This window comes from Pelophylax lessonae, assembly GCF_965119305.1.
Source record: "Pelophylax lessonae genome assembly, chromosome: 5".
Taxonomy (NCBI): Eukaryota; Metazoa; Chordata; class Amphibia; order Anura; family Ranidae; genus Pelophylax; species Pelophylax lessonae.
This window is the reverse complement of record NC_138772.1, coordinates 55,222,031-55,247,038: the sequence shown is the minus strand read 5'-3', so window position 1 is coordinate 55,247,038 and position 25,008 is coordinate 55,222,031. Positions and strand designations below refer to the sequence as shown.

At 45.1% G+C, this 25,008-nt stretch overlaps 1 protein-coding gene across 4 annotated transcripts in view; it reads left to right on the top strand.

Annotated features, from left to right (window-relative positions):
• PEX1 (peroxisomal biogenesis factor 1) overlaps nt 1-25,008 on the top strand; it is a 172,564-nt gene that overhangs the window by 121,339 nt on the left and 26,217 nt on the right. For all 4 annotated transcript variants that reach the window (XM_082257814.1, XM_082257813.1, XM_082257812.1 and 1 more), the window contains exons 16-20: nt 2,037-2,171; nt 7,420-7,484; nt 11,442-11,584; nt 11,675-11,778; nt 21,737-21,916. In XM_082257814.1, coding sequence (XP_082113940.1) covers nt 2,037-2,171; nt 7,420-7,484; nt 11,442-11,584; nt 11,675-11,778; nt 21,737-21,916 — 627 coding nt within the window. The remainder of the gene's footprint in view (nt 1-2,036; nt 2,172-7,419; nt 7,485-11,441; nt 11,585-11,674; nt 11,779-21,736; nt 21,917-25,008) is intronic.

The window sequence follows — 25,008 nt, the reverse complement described above, 5'->3', positions numbered from 1 at the left end:
AAGTTTCCACAGTCAGTGATGATTTGGGGAGCCATGTCATCTGCTGGTGTTGGTCCACTGTGTTTTATCAAGTCCAAAGTAAGCACAGCCCTCTACTGGGAAATTCTAGAGCACTTCATGCTTACCTCTGCTGACCAGCTTTATGGAGATGCTGATTTCATTTTCCAGCAGGACTTAAGACCTGCCAACACTGCCAAAACTACAAATACCTGGTCACATGATCATGGTATCACTGTGCTTGATTGGCCAGCAAACTTGCCTGACCTAAACCCCATAGAGCAGGGGTGGGGAACCTTTTTTCTGCCAAGGGCCATTTGGGTATTTATAAAACCATTCGGGGGCCGTACAAAATTATTACCTTAAAAATTAGCCTGTTATATTTGGTCAAACATTTAATTAACTCACCCCTAATGGGATGGCTGCAACTGCTTCTCTTTGGTGAGGTGTGTGATGTTAGCTGGTATTGATGATGTTGCTACTCGCAACAGGTTTTCCAGGTTTGCGTCGGTCAGTCTGGAGCACAGTCGACTTTTTTGTGGTGGTAAGTTTTGAAAATAACTGCTGGTGGGTATGCTGGCTGGTACTGCTGGTGGGTACAGCTGGCTGGTACTGCTGTGGGTACTGCTGGCTCATGCTGGCACTGCTGGCTTGTACTGTGTTGTAAGTACTGCTGGATGGTACTGCTGGCTCAGGCTGATACTGCTGTGGGTACTGCTGACTCAGGCTGGTACTGTGCTGTAGGTACTGCTGGCTGGTACTTCTGTGGGTACTGCTGGCTCAGGCTGGTACTGTGCTGTGGGTACTGCTGACTGGTACTGCTGGCTCAGGCGGGTACTGCTGGCTCAGGCTGGTACTGCTGGCATGTACTGCTGGCTGGTATTGCTGTGGGTACTGCAGGTACTGCTGGCTGGTACTGTTGTAGGTACTGCTGACTCTGGCTGGTACTGCTGGCTCTGGCTGGTACTGCTGGCTCTGGCTAGTACTGCTGGTTCTGCTGTGGGTACTGCTGGTTCTGGCTGGTACTGCTGTGAGTACTGCTGGCTCTGGCTGGTACTGCTGGTTCTGGCTGGTACTGCTGTGTGTGCTGCTGGCTCTGGCTGGTACTGCTGGTTCTGGCTGGTACTGCTGGCTCTGGCTGGTACTGCTGTGTGTGCTGCTGGCGGGAAATGCTGGCTAGGAGAAGTGTAGCAGCGCCACGCTGGAGGAAGAGTTGATGTTTCCTGTATTGGTCACAGGCGGAGTGCATTTGATATCACTCCACCTGTGACTCACTCAGACTGTCATAACAGAGCAGGAACTATACAGGAAGCATCGGCTCCATTCTGACAGATCAGCTGAGAGACACAGACTCAGCTGCATGGGGGGCCGGACTAGATGACTTCGGGGGCCGCATACGGCCCCAGAACTGTAGGTTCCCTACCCCTGCCATAGAGAATATGTGGGGCATTGTGAAGGGGAAGATGGGAGATACCAGACCCAACAATGCAGATGAGCTGAAGACCGCTATCAAAGAAACCTGGGCTTCCATAACACCTCAGCAGTGCCACAGGCTGATCACCTCCATGCCACGCCACATTGATGCAGTAATTCATGCAAAAGGAGCCCCAATCAAGTATTGAGTGCATACTATACTGTCCATGGACATACTTTTCAGTTAGCCAACATTTCTGTATTAAAATCCTTTTTTTTTTTTTTCTTATGTAGTGCTTTGTATCCCAAAGAGGTGAAATGGGCAGGGTCAATGCCATTGCAGAATGCACAAAGCACAGGACAGCACTGGATTTCTGGCAGGACCAACAAGTTTTTGCAAATTATTTTCAGTTGTATATTTAACAGACCACAAGGGAGCAAATAAGAGAAGTTCCTTTTTAAGGTTTACAAACACATAGGAAATTTGAGTAGGATTGCTTTAAATGTTAATTGATTTAATACATCAACCTTTGAATCCGTGTTCTCTTTACAAACCAGATATATTACCTTAACCTTAAAAAATGTGTTTGATAACAAATCTCCCTGTGTTTATTTCTTTCTTGAAGTATCCAGAGATTTTCGCGGCCCTCCCTATACGCCACAGATCTGGGATTTTGCTGTACGGGGCTCCAGGCACTGGGAAGACTTTGCTAGCTGGAATTGTAGCTTTTGAAAGTGGGATGAACTTCATCAGCATCAAGGTGAATATAAAAAAAAAAAACCTTCAATCCTAAGACTTCATGCACATTCGATGCTTCGATCATCTCTCCTTGATTCCATTCCTCCTGGCAGCAGCGTTTTAGCAGAAAAAGAAACACTTGACACTTGTAAATGTTAGGTGCGTCAAGCGCTTGAGCATTAATTTATTTTATTAGCCAGAATAATTATTTATTTTGGCCTTTGAAAGTAATTAATGCTTAATCACTAAACGCACCTAGCATTAATGCGTGTCTAGACATGTTTACATGCGTCAAGTGTTTTATTCTGTCAAAACGCAACTGCTCCTGGACATGCTGTCAGTGGGGGTTTTCTGCCTCTAGATGCCCCTGCCTCTAAACTCTTCTAAACACCTAAAGTATGTGTGCATGGGCACATAGGCTAACATGCAGGAGCATTTAGAGGCAAGAAAAAAAAAAATATGCCAGATGCCCCTAGGAGCAACATTAAATATGTCCATTGTTCATGAAGCCTTATTCTAAAAGCTTGTTTACACACTTACTGCCACTTCATTAGGTACACCTGTTCAATTGCTTGGTAACACAAACTGCTAATCAACCAATCACATGGCAGCAACCCAATGCATTTAAGCATCTAAACGTGGTGAAGACAACTTGCTGAAGTTCAACCTGAGCATCAGAATGGGGAAGAAAGGGGATTTAAGTGACTTTGAACGTGGCATGGTTGTTAGTGCCAGACGGGCTGATCTGAGTATTTCAAAAACTGCTGGTATACCGGGATTTTCACACACAACCATTTCTCGGGTTTACAGAAAATGGTCCTGAAAAAGATAAAATATCCAGTGAGCGGCAGTTGTGTGGACAAAAATGCCTTGTTGATGTCAGAGGTCAGAGGAGAATGGGCAGACGAGATGATGGAAAGGCAATAGTAACTCAAATAACTATTTGTTACCTGCAAGGTATTCAGAAAACCATCTATGAATGACCAACACATTGAACCTTTAAAGCAGATGGGATACAGCAGCAGAAGACCACACCGGGTGCCACTCCTGTCAGCTAAGAACAGAAAACTGAGGCTACAATTCGCACAGGCTCACCAAAATTGGACAATAGAAGATTGGAAAAAACGTTGCCTGGTCTGATGAGTCTCGATTTCAGCTGCAACATTCAGATAATGGGGTCAGAATTTGGCATAAACCACATGAAAGCATGGATCCATCCTGCCTTGTATCAACGGATCAGGCTGGTGGTGGTGTAATGGTGTGGGGGATGTTTTCTTGGCACACTAAACCACATGAAAGCATGGATCCATCCTGCCTTGTATCAACGGATCAGGCTGGTGGTGGTGTAATGGTGTGGGGGATGTTTTCTTGGCACACTTTGGGCCCCTTAGTACCAATTGAGCATCATTTAAAACACCACGGCATACCTGAGTATTGTTGCTGCCCATGTCCATCCCTTTATGACTACAGTGTACCCATCTTCTAATGGCTCCTTCCAGCAGGATAATGCACCATGTCACAAAGCTCCAATCATCTCACCACTGGTTTCTTCACCATGACAATGAGGTCACTGCACTCCAATGGCCTCCACACTCACCAGATCTTCATCCAATAGAGAACCTTTGGGATGTGGTGGCATGGGAGATTTGCATCATGGATCTGCAGCCGACAAATCTGCAGCAACTGTGTGATGCTATCATGTCACTATGGACCAAAATCTCTGAGAAATGTTTCCAACAGCTTGTTAAATCTATGCCATTAAGAATTAAGGCAGTTCTGAAGGCACTAGCGGTACTAGCAAGGTGTACCTAATAAAGTGGCCGTGAGTGCACATTGCAATCATGAAAACGCTTGAAACGTCACTCCAAGCTGAAGGTTAGATGTATCCCTGCTGGTGCATCAAAAAATGGGAGCAAATGTCAGAATCACTCATCCAGAAGAGCCAAACTATATGGCAAAAGACGCTGTTCAAACCAGCCCGATGCTAACAAATAACTAAGATATGTGGCCTCCACCAGCGCCGCTCGGGCCACACTCACTGACGCATTTCACTCTGCCCACTGGGAATGGGAATATTTTCTATGATGACAGTTGCAGTTATCTGTAAGAATGATTATAAGAAGAAAATGTGTGGAGAAGGAATTGGAGGCTGTAGGGATCACATGTGTCCCCAGTAGAAGCTATGACCAGCAGGGCCAAAACCCACTGCACAAGCATGCTCCTCCATTGTCCTTGTCAGAGAAATTTTATACACCTGAAGCGAGTGCATGTAGACCAGAAATAGTTGAAGAAGGCAATCAGCAGCACTGAGACGCAAACAAATAAAAAAAAAAAACTGAAAAAATAAAAAAAACAGCCACTTATGATATACAGTGCTTTATCAGACCAAATATATCTTCATCTACTTTAGCTTTCCAGGTTAGAACTGGGAATGGCCACCGGTGCATGTCCCTAATTCACAGGCCCTACTGGACAGCTCAAAGGACAGCTTCAGGTCACCCCTAGCAATCGGGAACCAATTAACATGATTCTGAACCAAGTGATTATAAAAAAAAAAAGCTAAACATATTACTTTTTTTTTTTTTACATTTTTGTATATTTACCAGCCTATAAAAAACCTGAGCAGGGTTTTCCAGGGTTTTTTGAAAACCAAATTAAAGCCTTTCAAGAACTTCAAAAATGAAAATGATTGGGTTAACTCATTAGTCATAGTATGTATTCTGAACACATCTACACAGCTCAAATAAAATTTGCCTTATTCTGTGTTATTTAACTATCTCGTATGATCGCAGGCACCATCCAAGGTCCATAATGCGGTATTCATTTACCTTAATCGGGAAAAAAATAATTTTGGCCACTAGATGGCACTTACAATAATATGAGAATGTTATATACTGTAACTCAGAATAAGGCAAGATGTGCGGATGCGTGTCACGCTCGTTCACCAAATATTTTAAACACAGACCCCATAGACTTAGGCCTCATTCACACCTCAGTGTTTTAGAGCTTAAAGCTCCAAAATAATGGAGGAAAAAAATTTATTATTCTCTATGAAGTTGGCTCAGATCTCCACTCCATGTTGCCTGCAGCCAAACGTCTTAAGCTCTAGGAAGTTCTGAAGCTTTTTTGTAGCTCAAATTGGGTGTTTTTGGCGCATTTTTATTCCCATAGAAATGAACGGAAAGACGCAATTGGCACATTTTTGTGCGCTTTCGTGTGATTTTCTGCTGAAATAATAAATTGTAAAAAAAAACAACAGTAATAATATATAAATAAATAAATGCACACAAAACTAAAAATCATAATAAATAATATGTAATAATAAATAATAAAAATAGATGTATGGGTTTTCTGTTTTTTTTTTTTTACATTCATACTTACCTACGTAGATGCAGCATTGGTCCGTTGCTGCATCTGTCCCCCTGGGGCCTCTTAACCCTTAGAAGGGAGTGATCAATCACCGCTGATTGCTCAGTTCTTACAACTCCGTGGGCAGAGATTTGGTGACTGTCGGTCACAAGCACTCTGTCCCACCCCCCCTGCACTGGAGCGCTGGGCTGTGGAGGGGGGTGCCAGTCTAGGTATGTAGGCAGATCCCAACTCCATTGTTGCAATCTTGCCTGAGCCTGGACCGGCTCTGTGACGTCAGCTAACAGCGACTTCTGAAAACTGGTCACAGGAGTGCAGTACGAACTGCACTTCTGTGACCCACAGGAGATATACAGCCAAACGAGCTTTGGCTGTACTTCTCCTTTAACCCCTAACCTTAAAAAAATATATTTATAATATATAATAATATAATATATTAATAATATAATTATTAATAAAATTATTATTAATAATTATAAAAAAACACCCAAACCCAAAAAATAAATCAATTAATAATAATATTTTCCTATTCTTCTTCTTCTTATTATTATTATTATTATTATTATTATTAATAATAATATTAATAATGCATTATTTATTTATTTTGTGTTGGGATTAGGGCATTTATTAATATTTTATTATTATTTTTTTTTAAGGGTTAGGGGTTATTTATTACATAGTATTAATTTATTGTATTTATTTATTTGTGTATTTATTTTACATTTATTAATTCATTTATTATTATTAGTAGTAGTAGTAGTAGTAGTATTAACACCCTAACAATAACCTAACCTTAACTCAAACCCCTTACCCTCAGGCTGGGTTCATTCTTATGCAAATTGGATGCAAGTTCCTCAGCATCCAATTTGCATGACAGGGGAGTGTGACTGGCCCTCAATGGAGCCAATTCACACACCTCCGGAGCGGCCACGGTCCATACTGGAAAAAGGTCCTGTGTGTCCTTGGCTTTGTTTCAGGTCTGAATTCAGGCAAAAGTTCGGACCGGATTCGCACCTGAAATGGGGAATAGGGACGCACCGGACCCTGCTGTGAGCCGTAGCCACAGCTAGTATGAACCTGGCCTAACAAAACAAAAAAAATGAATTATTAATAATAAAAAAAAAGAAATGAAAAGCTGATGGAAAAGCTGAAAAACCTAGCAAAAAATGATGCTATAGATGATAGTTTCCTCTATTAGCTAAAAAAACACCAAAATTCAAAAACCTGTATAAAAATGCGCAAACATGCGCATAAAAATGTGCCAAAATCCTGTGGAAAAACATGCACAGACGCTTGCAGCCTTATTGTCAAATTGACTGACACTTTTAAGCCTGACTTAAAGTGGTTGTAAAGTCCAAAGGTTTTTTTTATCCCAATGCATTCTATGCATTAAGATAAAAAGCCTTCTGTGTGCAGCAGGCCCTCTCAGCCCCCCCCCCCCCCAATACTTACCTGAGACCCCTCTTGATCCAGCGTTGTCCACGAATGCCTCGGCCACCCGGGACTCTCTCTCCTGATTGCCTGAGACACAGCACTATCGGCTCCCGCTGCTTTCAATCAAACTCAGTTAACCAATGAGGAGAGAGAGAGAGGGGCCGGGAGGTGTCTGAATGGACACAGGAAGCTGCGGCTCGGCTGCCCCCATAGCAAGCTGCTTGCTGTGGGGACACTCGACAGGAGGGAGGGGCCAAGAGCTCCAGCCAGGACCCGTGAAGCCGAGGATCATGGCTGCTGTATGCAAAACCATCTGCAGAGAGGAGGTAAGTATAACATGTTTGTTTTTTTTAATAGAGAAAAAAAAAACGAGACTTTACAATCACTTTAATGATTTTAACATCTCCCACGAGAAAGTGGAAATGTTTGGTTCTATTTCTCACATAACGCTGATCATATCTCTTCAGGGTCCAGAACTTCTCAGCAAATATATTGGAGCAAGTGAGCAGGCAGTACGAGATGTCTTTACAAGGTAACATTTTATATGGAATGAAGATGATTGTGTATAGCAATTGAAGACAGTAAGACCTTCATTTTGGACAGTAAGACCAAATGTTTGTAAATCATAAGATTGGTTTAAACAGAATTAACAGATTATTTTTTATACATGGTGACTTTATGATTATTTACTACAGATGGGGAAGACCTGCGTTCTACTGTTTTTTTTAAAACAAAATAAACTTGCTTCAGCTGACCATACACTGGTAGAATTCGTTTTGAAAAAATATTTGTTTTTGGAACATTTGTTCAATTTTCTACTGGTTATTGAGGTAAAATCAACCGTAGTGTCAAGAGAATTCAAAAAAGCCGGATGGAAAATGTTTCCCAAACAAACAAAATTCTGAGGTCTTGTTCACACGGGCATTCTTTAGCATATGCTCATGCAAGGGTTTGCCTTCCAATGGATGCACAGAACACAGGCAGGCAGTCCTATTCATGTCAGTTCGGGTGCAGCGGCTGCACAGACGCAGTTGCTGCTCCCAATTGGACACCCACATGGATGCCAAATTGGGAGCCGCAGCTGCATCTGTGCAACAACTGCAGCATCCCAAATGACATGAATAGGACTGCCTTCCTGCAGGTGTTCTGTGCATCCATTGGTGGGCAAACATGGCCCTTGCATAAGCGTATGCTTTATTATGCCCGGGTGAATGAAGCCTAACTGTAAATGTGTTTATTGTTCAGGAAAAGCTTACATAATTAAACCTGTTAAAATGTGTGGGATGCCATTCAAATAACAAGTCTCAATTAAATTTTAAGGGATTTCAAACTAAATTAGTTGACTCGATAGCAAGAAAGAATGTTCTGACTGACAATTTTTCAGACTTTCCGTACAAACATTCCAGCAAAAATCTAACCATGTATGGCCAGCTTTATGAATGTCATCAATCCCAGGAGTCAATGGGCATCCGCCGCTTGTAGCATCGCAATATTTCCAAACAGGAAATTACACCATGCAAGGCAGGGATAAGCCTGAAACACAATGAATGTGCCTTGCTTTGTACTATATGCGCATGCAGGAGATCGTATCCTGAATGGAGGAAGGAGTGGGCTTCAGATTCCCACACTAAAGATGGGAGTGCGCTCGCTTGTGACAACAAAGTGAGTTTCTTTAAAAAAAATCATGATTTCTAATACCTTCAATTCATACACATTATGAATATCATTAGGTGTGACTATCACGGGGGTTATTTAAAAAAAACTCAGCTTTAAGGCTGCAGGCACACTGCTCTACCGCAAAAACACATATACTTTTTGCCAAGTTTCAGGGGTGTTCTGATTTCCTGACATAAGCCTGCACCTGTGAAAAAAGGAAACGTGACTCAAAAAACACACACCACAAAATGTAACCGCGGGTGCATTTTTGCTACGTTTTTGATGCGTTTTACATTCATTTCAATGGGGAGGTGCGTTTATGGGGTGTTTTTTTACATTTTTTTACTGCACCTAAAATGCAGCTTACAGGACTTTTAAAAATGCAACTGACTGGTATGAAGAATTCTATAGGATTTAAGGATCATGCATTTTCTTACATTTTTTTTAAAATGCAAAATCAGAAAAAAAACTGATCAGTGTGAAAGGGCTCTTATTGTGCACTTACACTTGAAACCAAATTGTGTGCCCTCCACCCACAACCCCTCCTCTACCCCAGCCTCCTTGCCCAGCTGTCTCCCATCTCTGCCTGAACACTCAGCACATAGTTTATTAAAAAACAGTGTCAAATATCACATTAGTTGATGTGCCCCTCTTAGTGATCTGCCTGACTTTTTATGCTCATCAGTTATCCTTATTGTTAGACACTATATTGGATGGAAGGAAGGATTCCCCTTGGGGGACCTTTTAATTGTTAGACACCAAGTGTCGCCCCCCCCCCCCCCCTCTCCTGAACCATACCAGGCCACATGCCTCTCAACATGCGGGGGTGGGAGCTTTGGGGCATGTTGATGGGGACAAGTTCCTCTTCCCGACAACCCTGGGCTGTAGGCAAAAGGAGGGGTGCCCCCCCGAACCATACCACCTCAACATGGGGAGGGTGGGTGCTTTGGGGAAAAGGGCCTCTTCCCGACAACCCTGGCCTGTGGTTGTCGGAGTCTGCGGGCGGGAGGCTTATCAGAATCTGGAAGCCCCCTTTAACAAGGGGCCCCCAAATCCTGCCCCCCCTCATGTGAATAGGTATCAGGTACATAGTACCCATACCCATTCACCAAAAAAAATGTTCAAAAATAATGAAAAAACACACACACACAGTTTTTGACAAATCCTTTAAAAAATAAAAAACAGATGTAGATTTGTCGTCAATCACATCACCGGCCGCACCCAGAAAAAAAAAATCACTCTCGCTGACACAGAGGCGCTATGCCTACTGCAGGCACCTCCGTTTGACAGTTCCTTTATAGGGAAGGGGCGGGGCCACCTGTTTACATCACCTGGTAGCACTGCCCCCCCTTCTGATGTCACGGATCGTGCACGCTGGGTCCATGACGTCAGAAGGGGAAGTGCCACCGGGTGACATATATAGGTTTCCCCGCCCTTCCCTAGAACTGTCAAACGGAGGAGCATGCAGTAGGCATAGAGTCTCCGTGTCAGCGAGAGTGATTTTTTTTTTCGGGTCAGTAGGCGGCTTGATTGACGACGGCTCAAGGGACACTGTTTTTATTTTTTTAATAAAGGATTTGTAAAAAACTGTCTCTGTGTTTTTATTATTTTTTTTACACTTTTTTGGTGAATGGGTACAGGTACTATGTACCCGATACCCATTCACATGGGGGGATGGGGCAGGATCTGGGGGCCCCCTTGTTAACGGGGGCTTCCAGATTCCGATAAACCCCCCACCCGCAGACCCCGACAACCACAGCCTAGGGTTGTCGGGAAGAGGCCCTTGTTCCCAAAGCACCCACCCCCCCATGTTGAGGTGGTATGGTTCAGAGGGGGGGGGGGGCTGTCCCTCCCCCCTTTCCTGACCTGCCGGGCTGCATGCTCATATAAGGGTCACAGGTTGCGTCGTTTTTTATTTTTTTTTTATAATTGTGACATTTTTTTCACATTTTTGTATTGCCGGCAATTTAAATGTTATTTCATGCATTTTTTTTTTCTATAGAAATGTCATTTTTGCTGCAGCACATTCTATACATGCTACAGAAGTGTCACTTCACAGAAGGACTAAGGGGACCCAGCACCCCCCGGCACTATGTTTAAAGGAAAGGAATTTTTCATTCTAATTGTTTCACTTAAAGTGGGAACCCTGAACCTGAAGGGCCTGGTATTGGCTGGGGCGGGGGGCCTACGCCATTTTTTTAAACATTTCTCCATTGCTCACATTCTTTTCTTTACATTAATTTGCCAGTGGGGAAGCCCGCTGACAGGTGATGACACGGGCGGACGGCTTCCCGGCCCGCTGCTTAACAACCAGCTTTTTCTTCACACAGAATTCAAATCAGTCGATCGTTTTTCGACCGATCCAAATTCTAATTGTTCTGAAAAATTGGAATTCATTAGAAAATTAATAAATTAAACGAATTTTAATGAAAACTAAACAAAATTTAAGGAAAACTAAACTAAACAAATTCCGAAAGCAAACAAATTCCATAAAGAAACTAATTTAGAAACATAATTTTTTACTCAGATAAGTACATATCTATATCAGCGATCGGTAACTGTGTTCTGCCCGACTTTTTCTGATCAGCAGCTATCCTTATTGTTTGTATATTTTATGTTGTGTGGCCCAAGACAATTCCTCTTCATCCAATGTGGCCCTATCAAGGACAGATGGTTGGACACCCCTGACCTACAGAGTGAGTCTAATAGACAGGATGGTATAGTGTAGCTGCACTGCTGTTCCCCCTGATATATTGTATGGTTTCAAGAAACGTGACTTCATTGTTATCACTGGCTCAAATTTCTTTGACTTTCTTGTAATATGCGGTTACAGAGCACAGGCTGCTAAGCCCTGTATCCTTTTCTTTGATGAGTTTGACTCTATTGCACCACGGCGAGGTCATGACAACACCGGTGTCACTGACAGAGTGGTCAACCAGATGCTGACCCAGCTAGATGGGGTAGAAGGATTACACGGTAAGAGTATTTTTAAAGCTGACCATTCATTCCTTGCAGGATTAATGCAAAAGATCATTCCTTATTTTTGTTTAATTCTTCTTTCCATAGGAGTTTATGTACTGGCAGCTACAAGCCGCCCAGATTTGATCGATCCTGCTCTACTCCGACCCGGACGCTTGGATGAGTGTCTTTACTGTCCTCCTCCAGACCAGGTCAGAATGCAAAGCAGAGACAGAAACCTAAGTGTATCTAAAGTACTAAGAGGAGAATGGCACCCCAGGATTTTGAGTACTGGGCTTGGCCCAAACAAACTATTCAAAGTCAAAATAAACATACAGTAGAATTTTACTTTAATGATGTAATTACACAATTGCATTTATTTGTGTCTTTTATATCTGCCTGAAAATTTGCTTTCAATTTTTTAACATCTTAAAAGGTTCCAAAAAAAAAAAAAAAAAACATACTCACTTCTATGCTCCAGCATTGGTGTGATCCTGCAGCTGTCCCTTGCCGGCTTTAAGCCTGAGAACTAAGCGACCACATGACTACTGACCGTTCAGTTCTCTGTCTTCTCAGACCGGACATCAGTGGCTGTCAGTCTCCGCTCTCTGCTCTGCTCCTGCATCGCTCACAGGAGCGCTTGGTTTGAGAGGGCTGGGTGCGACTGGCTGCAGCTCACAAGTCATATCATGTGCGTGTGTGTGTGAAAGCTGTCAGGCAGTTGGACGCATCCAGACAATATGGTTGGAATCCTTCGAAAAGACTGGAGAAGCTCTGTGTTGTCAGCTGACAACTGTTTCTTGGTCTCAGAAGTGAAAAAGTGAGTGCACCCCTGTGACCCTGAAGAGACATATGACCTAAAAAACTTGGAATCGAATAGGGCCTTACCCCTACACTATATACACTATGGATATGGCCCAATTCAAATCTATAAAGACTCAGACCCTGCGGCCAGAGGAGGGAAAACACTGAAGATGGCTGTTGCAGTCATGGAGAAATAAGCCGCGTAATTTAATAACCCCTTGGCGCTGAGAGTACGCAAATATGCAGCCCCACTGGACTGGGTTTGTGCTGTTTGTGCTGGGAACGTCTCACCGAGAGCCTCGGGCCCGTACTAACAATCAGGACCTTGAATTTCCGATTCCTTGTAACCGGATCGCTGTGATAGGTTCTGATTGGTTATCACAGTGATCAGTCACTCTGAAGCCCGCCCCCATGTTTTCTCTCTCTGTGAATAAAGAGAGAGAGACAGAAAACAAAGTGTGTAAAAAAAAAAATAAATAAAAAATAAATATTAAAAAATACCTACATTAACCACTTGCCTACTGTGCACTTTCACCCCCTTCCTGCTCAGGCCAATTTTCAGCTTTCAGCGCTCTCACACTTTGAATGACAATTATGCGGTCATACAACACTGTACCCATATGAAATTTTTATCATTTTTTTCACACAAATAGAGCTTTCTTTCGGTGGTATTTAATCACCTCTAGGTTTTTTACTTCTTACAAAAAAAAGTAAAAAGACAGAAAATTTTGAAAAAAAAAAAAAAAAAGTTTTTCTTCTTTTCTGTGAGTAAATTTTGAAAATAAATACATTTTTCTCCTTCACTGATGTGCGCTGATGAGGCGGCACTGATGGGCACTGATAGGCTGCACTGATGGGCACTGATGAGGTGGCACTTATGGGCACTGATGAGGAGGTACTAATATACCACACTGATGGGCACTGATAGGTGGCACTGATAGGCGGCACTGATGAGCACTGATAGGCGGCACTGATGAGCACTGATAGGTGACACTGATGGGCACTGAGAGGTGGCACTGATGGGCACTGAGAGGCAGCACTGACGGGCGGCACTGATGGGCACTGACAGGCGGCACCGATGGACACTGACGGGTGGCACTGACAGGTGGCACTGATGAGCACTGATGGGCGGCACCATCAGTGCCCACAATCAGTGCCCATAGTGCTGCCAGTCAGTGCCCATCAGTGCCTAGATGTGCAGGCACTGATGGACACTGACTGGCAGTACTATGGGCACTGATTGTGGGCACTGATGCCGGGCACTGTGGGCACTGATGGTAGGCATTAATGGCACTTTTTTTACATTTTGTGTAATCAGGGCACTGATGATCAGTGCCCTGATTACTTGTATTTGAGTCCCCTATGAGGAGGAGCCGCTGATCGGCTCTCCTCGCCTCACACACTGACAGTGTAAGGCGAGGAGAGCCGAATAACGGCACTTCCTCATTTATTTACATGTGACCGGCTGTGATTGGACACAGCCGATCACATGGGTAAAGAGTCATGTCATTGACTCTTTACCCAGATCGGGATTGCGCCATGTCCTAGCAACACGGTGTGGAGAGAGGCTGTTCTAGTGCGCCGTCATATGACGGTGTCCCAGGATAATAGCTCCACCGCTCCACCGTCATTTGACGGCGGGCAGGTAGTAAGTGGTTAAGGTCTGATCTAGGTCAGTGCCAGGGTTAGAGTTTGGGTCAAAGGTCAGGATCAGTATTTTTATTTGGACAGGATTTTTTATTTTTTTTTAATAAGCATCAGTGTTGGTGTGTTTTAGGTAGGATAAAATAAAAAAAAAAGCAAAATGCGCACTATTGTTTCTAGGCTGTACTGCGGGTACAAACAACAAATAACATACACATATGTGGTATCGCTGCGATCGTCAAGAGTAGGAGAATTTACTTTGGGTTGTTCTTTGGTGGAAGGTTATGGTAGTAGCAAGAAATATACTGCTAAATTTTTAAAAATTATTTTTCTCTTACGTCCTCCGACAGTCGCCGCCATCTTCATATTCGTCACAATGGGGTATTAGACTTTGCTCCGTAGGAGTAGCTAGGCAACAGAATATGTCAATATTAAAGCTTTTAACATATCCCCACCCCAGGGGGTGGTCCCCTCAGTCTATACCCTCCTGCTTCCTGTTTCCTGCTTCAGTTTCAATGTCTAGCTTGTCAGGAGTAGCTGGATGTCTCTATGCTGGGGCATTTTGTCTCAGCCTTCTCTCTTTTTTGATTTTATTTGAGTTTTTTCTCTCTTTCTTTAGCTGTTATTTTTACCAGCAATAGTTAGATCTTCGGATGAAGAGGATAATGCGGGCTGCGCCATCGAGCGTTCAGTCAGGTACCGCTCCTGAGTTTTCTGAACGACCCATCCCTGTTCCGTGCAGGGATGCTAGGGTGAGGTGGCTACCTCACTGGACGCTGTGCGGTTTCTCAACCCACCTTCTGCTGCGTCCTGGATGCGACTCTCCCTGTCTCATGTACAGCGGCTTGTTCGCCTGTGCGGGTCCCCCACGCCATGTAAGAGGTAAGTGTATTCATGTGGGGACCTGTCTGTCTGGGGGGTGTCAGTCTGGGACTGTGTTACCTTGCCCTGTGTTCACACTATTGATGTTTCCCTATCTCTCACACTGCATGCTGTGGGCTGCAAGGAGGGGGGGCTGTGCTGCACTTCTGTGTCAGTCTGAGTGTGTGAACGGCTGTGTGCTGTGGAACTTGATGCTATCATGTTTGGGGCACATTACAGCGCCGCTGCGGCGGTCCACCATGTTCTTTATAACTATGTGGTGTATTTTTATTCCACCTTCATGAGGTGGGGGAGCGGCGGTTTCGGCGCCAAACGGCGCCATTTTGGCTGTACTCGCTCCGGCCGCATGGTACACATGCATGGCGGCCATTTTCTTGTAGCCTCCCATAGGCTTTAATGGAGCGCCCTGAATATCAGCAATTCCTTTTCTACAGGAGCACCGTTCTGGCCAGCAGCAGCAGCGGTCTCTCCAGGTTTTTTCCCTCTATTCTCTGTATCCTTGCCTGAGTATAACTTCTCCCTGTGGGGGTCCCTGGTGTGGGTGTGCTTGTGTGGCGGTGGGCTACGTTCGCAGCGCCTTATTTAAAGGGGCGGTCACCCATTTTATTTTACTCATTTTGGGGCATGGATTCTCAGGAAAGCAAATTTCCTGTCACATTGGTGGAAAGCCAGGGGACTGCGGTTTTCCCCCTGGGGGGGGGGGGATTTGGCTGCAATTGTGGCTAGCCTTGCGACTCAGGTGCAATTGCTGATGGCTGCTCAATCCTCAAAAAGGCCCAGAGTTTTCAATTTCCTCTGATTCAGAGGGTGTTGGTGATGGGGCTGCTGTTGCTGGGGTCTCCTTGTCGGGGTCCCGTTCCTCCCTGGACCTTGTAGGGTCAGAAATGGAGGCTGAGGTTGAGGGGGTTGATATTTCTCCCCCTGGCTCGTCTGAAGAGCTTGCACTCATGGATGAATTGGTTGCTTCTATCAAGCAAGCACTGCGTTTACAGGATGAACCTTGTCCTCCTGCTGCCTTGGCGGCTTATGGGACGCAGAAAAGACGCAAAACATTGCAGGTATTCCCTGCACTGATGATTTTCAATGCGCTGTAAAGGAACATTGGCGTAATATACGCAAGCCTTTTGCTATACCAAGTAGGTTTAAGCTGCGCTATCCTTTTACGCCCGCTACTGATGGGCGTTGGTGTGTCCCACCTCCGGTGGATCACGCGATAGCGGTTCTGAATAAGCCCACTGCGATTCCTGCTGAGGATATCCCGGTGTTCCGGGATGCCACGGACAATCGGACAGAGTCCCTTGCCCGTCATGCCTATTCTATTATGGGTTCTATGCTGAAAGCTTTATTTGCTTCACTTATGGCGGCCCAGGCTGTCGCGAGCTGGACGCAGGTGCTTAATCGCGTCCTGGTGGCTGATTCTGCCCTCCAGGCGACTTTGGATATGGTGGATCAAATCCACCAGGGTGTCATGTATTTGTGTGATGCGGACCTGGATATGGTTCCGTTGGCTGCACGTGTACATGGTGTGGCGGTATTGTCTCGCCGTTTTGGTTTGGTCGAAGTGTTGGTCGGTGGACCAATCTTCGCGTAAGACCTTGGCTAATCTGCCCTATGATGGTTCTCGCCTTTTTTGGTGAGTCCCTAGATACGTTAATTAGGGGGATCACGGGTGGTAAGAGCACGCTCTTACCCTAATCCCACAAGGCTAAGACGGCTCCTGGTAAGAAGCCGTGGACTGGTAAGCAAAAGTCCGGCCAGTCCGGTTCAGCGGCCCACAACAGTGCGGCCTGAAGGGGCGCCCTCACCCGACTCTGGGGTGGGGGGACGCTTGCTCGGTTTCCTTCAGCCATGGCTGTCCCGGGTTCGGGACAGGTGGGTTCAGGAAATCGTTCGATCTGGCTACGAGATCGAGTTTCTCTATAGGCCGGAGCGCAGATTTTTTCCCTCAAATCTTCTACTGTCCCCGGAGCGTTTGCGGGATCTGCATCTAGCGGTGCAGGACCTGAGGGCTCAGGGAGTGGTGGTCCCGGTGCCTCATCGGGACAGGTTTCGGGGGTTCTATTCCAATCTGTTCTCCGTGCCCGGGAAGGAGGGCAAGGTACGTCCGATTCTGGACTTAAAGGCGCTGAACCGCTTTGTGCGGGTGCGCAAGTTCCGCATGGAATCTCTGCGGTCGGTGGTGGCTGCCCTGGTTCCGGGGGAGTTCATTGCTTCCATCGACTTGAAGGATGCGTATCTTCACATCCCGAATTTCGAGGGTCACCAGAGGTACCTTTGATTCGCCATAGCGGAGGATCACTGCCAATTTGTGGCGTTGCCCTTTGGTCTCGCCTCGGCTCCACGGGGGTTCACCAAGGTGCGGGCACCGGTTTTGGCTTTGTTGAGAGCCCAGGGCGTCTCTGTCCTAGGGTATCTGGACGATATTCTGGTTCGGTCTGCGACCAGCCAGGGTCTGGAGAAGGCTCTGTCCGTTACGATGCAGTCTCTGCAGGAGTTTGGTTGGACGATAACTTTTCCAAAGTCAGCACTGTGCCCATCGGTTCGTCTCCCTTACCTGGGAATGGTTCTGGACTCTGTCCAGGCTAAGGTCTTCCTACCGGACGACAAACTCAGGACTCTTCAGGAAGGAAGTCAGGTCCCTCAGGGACGCTCCGTCCTCGTCCACTCGGACGTGCATGAGATGTCTGGGATTGATGGTCTCGGCTTTCGAGGCGATTCCCTTCGCCCAGTTTCACACGCGGGGTCTCCAAGCGGAGATCCTGTCCAGGTGGGACGGGCGACCGCGATCTCTGGATCCGGATTTCGTTGGGCCATCTCACCAGAAGGGTTCTTCTGTGGTGGCTCCTGTCCCTGCCGGTGTCAGGGGGCAAGTCTTTTCGTCCTCTCTCATGGACGGTGGTCACCACGGGTGCCAGCCTGTCGGGCTGGGGTGGTGTTCTGGGCGTTCTGTCCGCCCAGGGAACTTGGTCGGAGGGGGATTCCTCCCTTCCGGTCAGCATTCTGGAATTGCGTGCGATGATTCTCTGCCTTCAACGTTGGCCGGACAGGCTGCAGGGCTGTCCGGTTCGGGTGCAGACGGACATTGCCACGGCGGTGGCTTACGTCATTCGCCAAGGGGACACCAAGAGGGCTCGGGAAGTGGCCGACATTCTGTCTTGGGCCGAGAGGCATGTCCCGGCGATATTGGCGGTTCACATTCCAGGGGTTGGAGAACTGGCGGGCGGATTATCTGATGCCGTCAGTCCCTGGACCAGGGGGAATGGCCCCTCCGTCCGGGTGTTCTCCAGATGTTGTGCGCGACGTGGGGTCTTCCGGAGGTGGACCTGTTCGCGTCTTGTCTGTACAACAAGGTGTACAGGTTCGTGGCAAGGCCACGCGATCCTCGGGCAGACGCGTCAGACGCGTTGGTGGCTCCGTGGCATCAGTACCGACTGATGTATGCGTTTTCACCGTTTCAATTGCTGCCCAGGTTCCTTCGCAGGTTGGTCTCGGAACCGAAACACAGTGATTCTTGTGACACCGGACTGGCCTCGCCGGTCCTGGTACGCAGACCTCGTGCATTTGGCGGTCGACGCCCCGTGGCGTCTGCCTCTTCGGGAAGATCTCCGGTCTCAAGGGCTGATATTTCATCCTGCCTTGCAGTCGCTGGCTTTGCCGGCCTGGCTGTTGAAACCGAGGCCCTGAGGGATAGGGGTCTCTCCCCTGAGGTCATTCACACTTTGATCGACGCGAGGAATTTTTTCCTCGGGGTAGGTCTTTTACCGTATTTCGGAGGCCTATTTTGCCTGGTGTGAGTTCAGGGGGTCTTCACCTCGCCCGTGGTCGGTGTCTGGGGTGTTGTCCTTCCTTCGAAAGGGTGTTGACAGCGTTTGGCGCTGGCTATGATCAAGGGTCAGGTGTCTGCGATGGCCGTTCTTTTTTCAACGTCCTATGGCATCTATCTCCTTGATTGGCACTTTTGTTCGGGGGCATCTGGTCCCTCCTAGGAGGGTGCTTCTGCCTCCTTGGGACTGGAATCTTGTTCTGTCCGTGTTACAACATGGTTCTTTTTTGAACGGATCGGGTAGATCTCGTTGTCTATGTTGTCCTAGAAGGTCACCTTTTTTGGTGGCGATCACTTCGGCTCGCAGAGTGTCGGAGCTGGCAGCCTGTCCTGCCATTGTCCGTATCTGGTCAATCACTTGGTTAAGGTGGTCTTGCGACCTAACCCTTCTTTTTTTCCGAAGAGGGTTTCGGAATTTCACCTCAATGAGGACATTGTCTTGCCTTCGCCTTGCGCGAAGTCTAAACATTCGGAGGAGGTGGTGTTGCACTCCTTGGATGCTGTTCATGGCGATTAGGGTTTACCTAAAATCGTCTGAATCTTTTCACAAGTCGGATTCTTTGTTTGTCCTTCCGGGGGTCCTCGGAAGGGCGTGGCGGCGTCGGCTTCTGCCGTCGCCAATTGGTTCAGACAGGCCGTTGAACAGGCCTATGCTTTGCGGGGAAAAGTTTCCCTTATGCCTGTGAGGGCGCACTCTACCAGATCTCTGAGTACGTCTTGGGCCTGTCATCATGGGGCTTCTGTGGCCCAGGTGTGTAGGGCGGCGACTTGGTCGACCGTGCACACCTTCACTCTGTTCCACAGAGTGGATGTTCAAGCATCGGCAGATGCTTCCTTTGGCCGCAAGGTTCTTAGTGCGGCGGTCCCTTAGGGTCCCTGGTTTTGGTCCTTTGGGCTGTTTGGGATTTCTTTGTATCCCTGGGTTATTTGTTTTTTTCCTGGGTTATTGCTCCCGTTGAGCAAATTTTTTCTCGTGTTGCCCAGCTGGTTTCCTTCCTTTGGTAAGGTTACTTCCTTGATGTGGAGACTGCGTTGCCTTTAGGCGCGGCTGCGTTTCCCACCCCTCATGTTTGCACTGCTTTGGGACGTCCCCATTGTGACGAATATGAAGATGGCGGCGACTGTCGGAGGACGTAAGAGAAAACTGAATTTTTGTAAAATCTTACCTGTAAAATTCCTTTCTCTGAGTCCTCCGACAGTCGCCGCCCCCGCCCCTCTTTTGGGGTTTAGGTACTCTACTGCTATTCCACTGAACCTGAAGCAGGAAACAGGAAGCAGGAGGGTATAGACTGAGGGGACCACCCCCTGGGGTGGGGATATGTTAAAAGCTTTAATATTGACATATTCTGTTGCCTAGCTACTCCTACGGAGCAAAGTCTAATACCCCATTGTGACGAATATGAAGATGGCGGCGACTGTCGGAGGACTCAGAGAAAGGAATTTTACAGGTAAGATTTTACAAAAATTCCGTTATTTATTTATTTTTTTACTATTTTGGGCAAATTTTTCTTTGATAACACAAAATCAGGAGATATCTATTACCATTTACCACCAAATGAAAGCGCAATTTGTCCTAAAAAAAAAACAAAAAACAAGATCTAATCCACCTAGATGCACAAAGTAGTTGTGACGATATGTACATTTTTACTAACACTATCAAAGTTCCAAAATTGTAGTTAAGCATTAAAGTGTTTGCAACCCTAACAAAAAAAAAAAATGAGCTCCTGTTCCCTTATAGCAGATTGAACAGCACAGTGCTTGTGCTGTCTAACTTCCCCCCTTCTAAGCTGTAAAAAACCTGGCTGATTCTGCCAGTTTCTGTGTGGGGACACAATAATCATGGCTGCCGAGCCCTGATTACCATGGTCAGTTTACATGCCTCCGTCTTCCACAGCTCTCCTCTGTCCTCCTCGCTCCCTCCCTGCCTGTCAGCCAACTCTGTGTCTGTGTCCCCCGCCCCCCCCCCCTTCCGGTCGCTATTAGTAGCTAAAAAAAGTTTACTGATTGTCACTGGCAGCCCCTCTGTTTTATCCAAGCATAATGCACTCTGAATACCTTTTTTCAGCTATATTCAGGCCGGTCACGTGACTCCTTGCCACTCTGCTTCTCTGATCCAGGGCTACAGCTGGAGGGACAGAGTGGCCACGTGACCTCCCTGGCTGATGTGAGAGGGAGATCTTAGCCCCTGCCGCTGTAGCCCTGGATCGGTGTAGCAGAACGGCCGGGAGTCACGTGACCGGCCTGAATGTAGCTAAAAAACGGTATTTAGAAGCTTTGTTTAAAAAAAAAACTTACATAGTGCATTCCGCCTGGATAAAACAGAGGGGCTGCCAGTGATTCTTTTTGAAAGGTAACAACCACTTTAAGATTTGTTTTACCCTTAAGCGCAAAGGGGTTAAACCTGCTGTTCATTTTTGATTTGTGCTTATTACTTTTCTTTTTTTCTTTTTATTTATTATTTTATTATGGTTTTTTTTTTTCAAAAAATAGATACATTTCAGAACAATTGAGAACAATGTCCAATAAAAAGAGTGGTACAAGACACAGTACAAACTATGAAGCTCATGTAAGAAATGTGAGCAATAAATATCAAAAGATATCGTAAATTCATTGGCGGTATAAAAAAAAAATATATTAAACGGGAGAAAAGCAACACCAAAATGTCGACATGCATACAGACATCAAGATAACGCATATGTGTCCAGTGGTCATAAATAGGTTTAGTAGGCAGTCATTGAAGTGGTTTTAAATGATCACCTTGTAAAACAACCCACTAAAAGAAGTAAATATGACATACTTTCCTATCTATTTAATAATGCTAGCAGCACAAGGATTTCAAATAGTCAAATTGGCCAGATGTGTGTCAGGTTTATATGGTTTTCATGCAATTAATATACACTCGCATTCATTTTTGTTTTTTAAACATCTGTCATAATAACGTAATTTTTAATAGAATTTGTTTTCTTCCAGTCTAATTTATCTATTTCTGTTTTTTTATGTTTGTACTCATACTAAAGGCTTCCCGATATGAAATCCTAAAATGCCTGAGTCAGTTAATGGTCTTAGACGATGATGTGGATCTGCAGCATATGGCCAGTGTGACAGAAAACTTCACCGGAGCTGATCTGAAAGCTTTGTTGTACAATGCTCAGTTAGAAGCCATCCATGCAAGCCTTGGAACTAGCACATCAGTGCAGGTATGTCTATCCAAGTCTAGAACATTCAGCAGGAGAAGCAAGACTTGAAGTGTGAGCTGGAACTAAGACAGGGACAAGGGCAGGAAGATATTTCTGCTCCAAAAGATATAGAAAATCGTGGATGGCTCCAGATCGAAGTTGACTGTGCATCACACAAATGTATATTCATTTTCTCATTTTATGAAGATACATTGAGTCTGGTGTGCTATTGTGAGAGCTGGAAAGCTCTCCAAGACCTAATTCTAAAAAATTGAGTGATTTTTATGTTAACTGTAATTTAGAATAATGGAGACTTAGCAATTCACATTAGGTGAATCCAAATTGCAGGGAAACGTGCGATATTATTCTTAATGGCACCCCCAACATGGTGCATCGCACAGAAATTTGGGGTAAAAGGCCCATTTTTTTTTTACGATAACTTTATTTTGCATAACTTTTACAAGTACAAAACAAAGAAAAGGTAACTAGAGCAAAACATTGCTCGGATATAAAAATATAACAGAAGTTTACTATCCGCAATTAATAAAGGAGCAATTAGTGAGGAGTACAAAGACAAGTGTGTCTTTGCCTACAGTCAAGCATGGTGGTGGGAGTGTCATGGTCTGGGGCTGCCGGCACTGGGGAGCTACAGTTCATTGAGGGAACCATGAATGCCAACTTGTACTGTGACATACTGAAGCAGAGCATGATCCCCTCCCTTCAGAGACTGGGCCACAGGGCAGTATTCCATCATAACGACCCCAAACACACCTCGAAGACAACCATTGCCTTGCAAAGAAGCTTAGGGTAAAGGTGATGGACTGGCCAAGCATGTCTCCAGACCTAAACCCTATTGAGCATCTGTGGGGCATCCACAAATGGAAGGTGGAGGAGCGCAAGGTCTCTAACATCCACCAGCTCTGTGATATCATCGGGAGGAGTAGAAGAGGACTCCAGTGGCAACCTGTGAAGCTCTGGTGAATTCCATGCCCAAGAGGGTTAAGGCAGTGCTGGAAAATAATTGTGGCCACACAAAATATTGACACTTTGGTCCCAGTTTGGACATATTCACTTAGGGGTGTACTCACTTTTGTTGCCAGCGGTTTAGACATTAATGGCTATGTGTTGAGTTATTTTGAGGGGACAGCAAATTTACACTGTTATACAAGCTGTACACTCCTTTATATTGTAGTAAAGTGTCATTTCTTCAGTGTTGTCACATGAAAAGATAATTGTTATACAGGATTTATATAGCGCCAACAGTTTGCGCAGCGCTTTACAATGTGAGGCAAGACAATACAGTTACAATACAATTCAATACAGGAGGAATTAGAGGGCCCTGCTCGTTAGAGCTTACAATCTAGAAATAAAATATTTACAGAAATGTGAGGGGTGTACTCAATTTTGTGAGATACTGTATATGGTACGGTTGCAATTAAGGACATAAGATGCAAATTACTAAGAAAACAATATATATCTTCACAATAGGCAATAGAAGTAACAGATAAGCCTTAACGCCACACAATACTTTAGGTATCAGGTTGTATAGTACAGTCTGAGAAAACGCACATTTAAAAATTGCTTCTCATTTCTGTTTGGACTGTTTGTATTTTTTCACTGTGATTTGTCATTATTTTCCAAGCGCAGTTTTTGAGTTGGTACAGTATTCAAAAATTGTGCTAAGCTTGTGGCCCATAAACGAGCAGGAACTTTTTTTGGGTGACAAGGGTACATAGAACAGCCCATTGACATGAATGGGCTGCCCTATATTTGACACATGAAATCGCATGTAAATCACGCTTTCAGAATTGCAAGCGAGAACGCTAGTTTATGCAATGCAATATCTGAATGGGGCTTAAAAGATGAAAATCAATCTTAGAGAATACCGAAAGTGTACATAAGCTCCATGCTACAAGATACAAGATACAAGAACCTGAAAATCCAAAAGTATATCTAAAACGATTTTTAGAACATGTCAGCTTTTTAATATCTGTTTGTGGTGGAGTTATTCCTTCACTTCTGTCCCAAAGACAATGGGAAGTGAGCAAAAAATCTCTCCAAAGTGAGTTTGTTGTTGTCAAAACAGGTGTTCCTATTAGCTGATTTCCTATCTATTCCAGTTAGGGTGACAAATATAAATTTTTGGACTTTTTATCATTCTTTCTGGCAGTAGTCAGCAGAGCACATACAGGAGGTGAATCTGCCCAGAGCCGACATGGACAGCAATTAAAAACCTGGCTGGTTTACCCTGTCTCTACTATATACAAAAACGAATACATATGGGTTTAGATATACAGTACTTTAACATTTTGCTGTCAAAATGGGATTAAGGGCATCAGTAGTCAGTATAATCACTGCGTAATTGTCAGTTCACAAACAAGAGGTATGTTTTTTAAATGCTATATTACTTTCTTTCTCATCCATTGACGGGCATGGATAGGCTTTCACCTTCAGATTATACTGCTCCCTACATGGGCGTTTGGACAAATAAAAACTTGTAGGCCAACCCCTCTTACTACCTCCATGCCCCAGTTTTTTGTTAGTGTCCTAGGAGGATGGATGCCTTCTCCTTAGCTCTTCTATGTGGAAGACTAACCTTTTTTTTATTTTACTGTTCTAGATTTTTCTTTTTCAGTCGAGACTCTTCCTTTTAGCCAGGAAGATTAATGTCTGATCTGACAGCCTTACCCTGGAAGAAAGCTTTTCTGTTTTTTTTTTTCATAAGGACATAGTGTGGTTACAGACTTGGACATCCTTCCTGTCTAAGATTCTTTCCGTCTTTTATTTCAACCATGACATCATTCTTCCATACCTTTGTCTGGCTCCAGTTTGCCAAAAACTAACATTTAATTTCATTGTTTGGATGTGGTGTGGCCTGTGAGAGCCTATGGGGTTGATTTACTAAAGGGGCACAGACTGTGCACTTTGCAAAGTGCAGTTGCTCACTGCAAGTGCAGTTGCTGCAGAGCTTAGTAAATGAGCAGAAACTCTGCTGACTTCCATCATCAAATCATGTGCAAGCAAAAATTCGGTGTTTTTTAATTTTCCTTGCATATGATTGGGTATTCTTTGTAAAGTGAAGCTTTATCTTTTTTCTAAGCTCTGGGGAAACT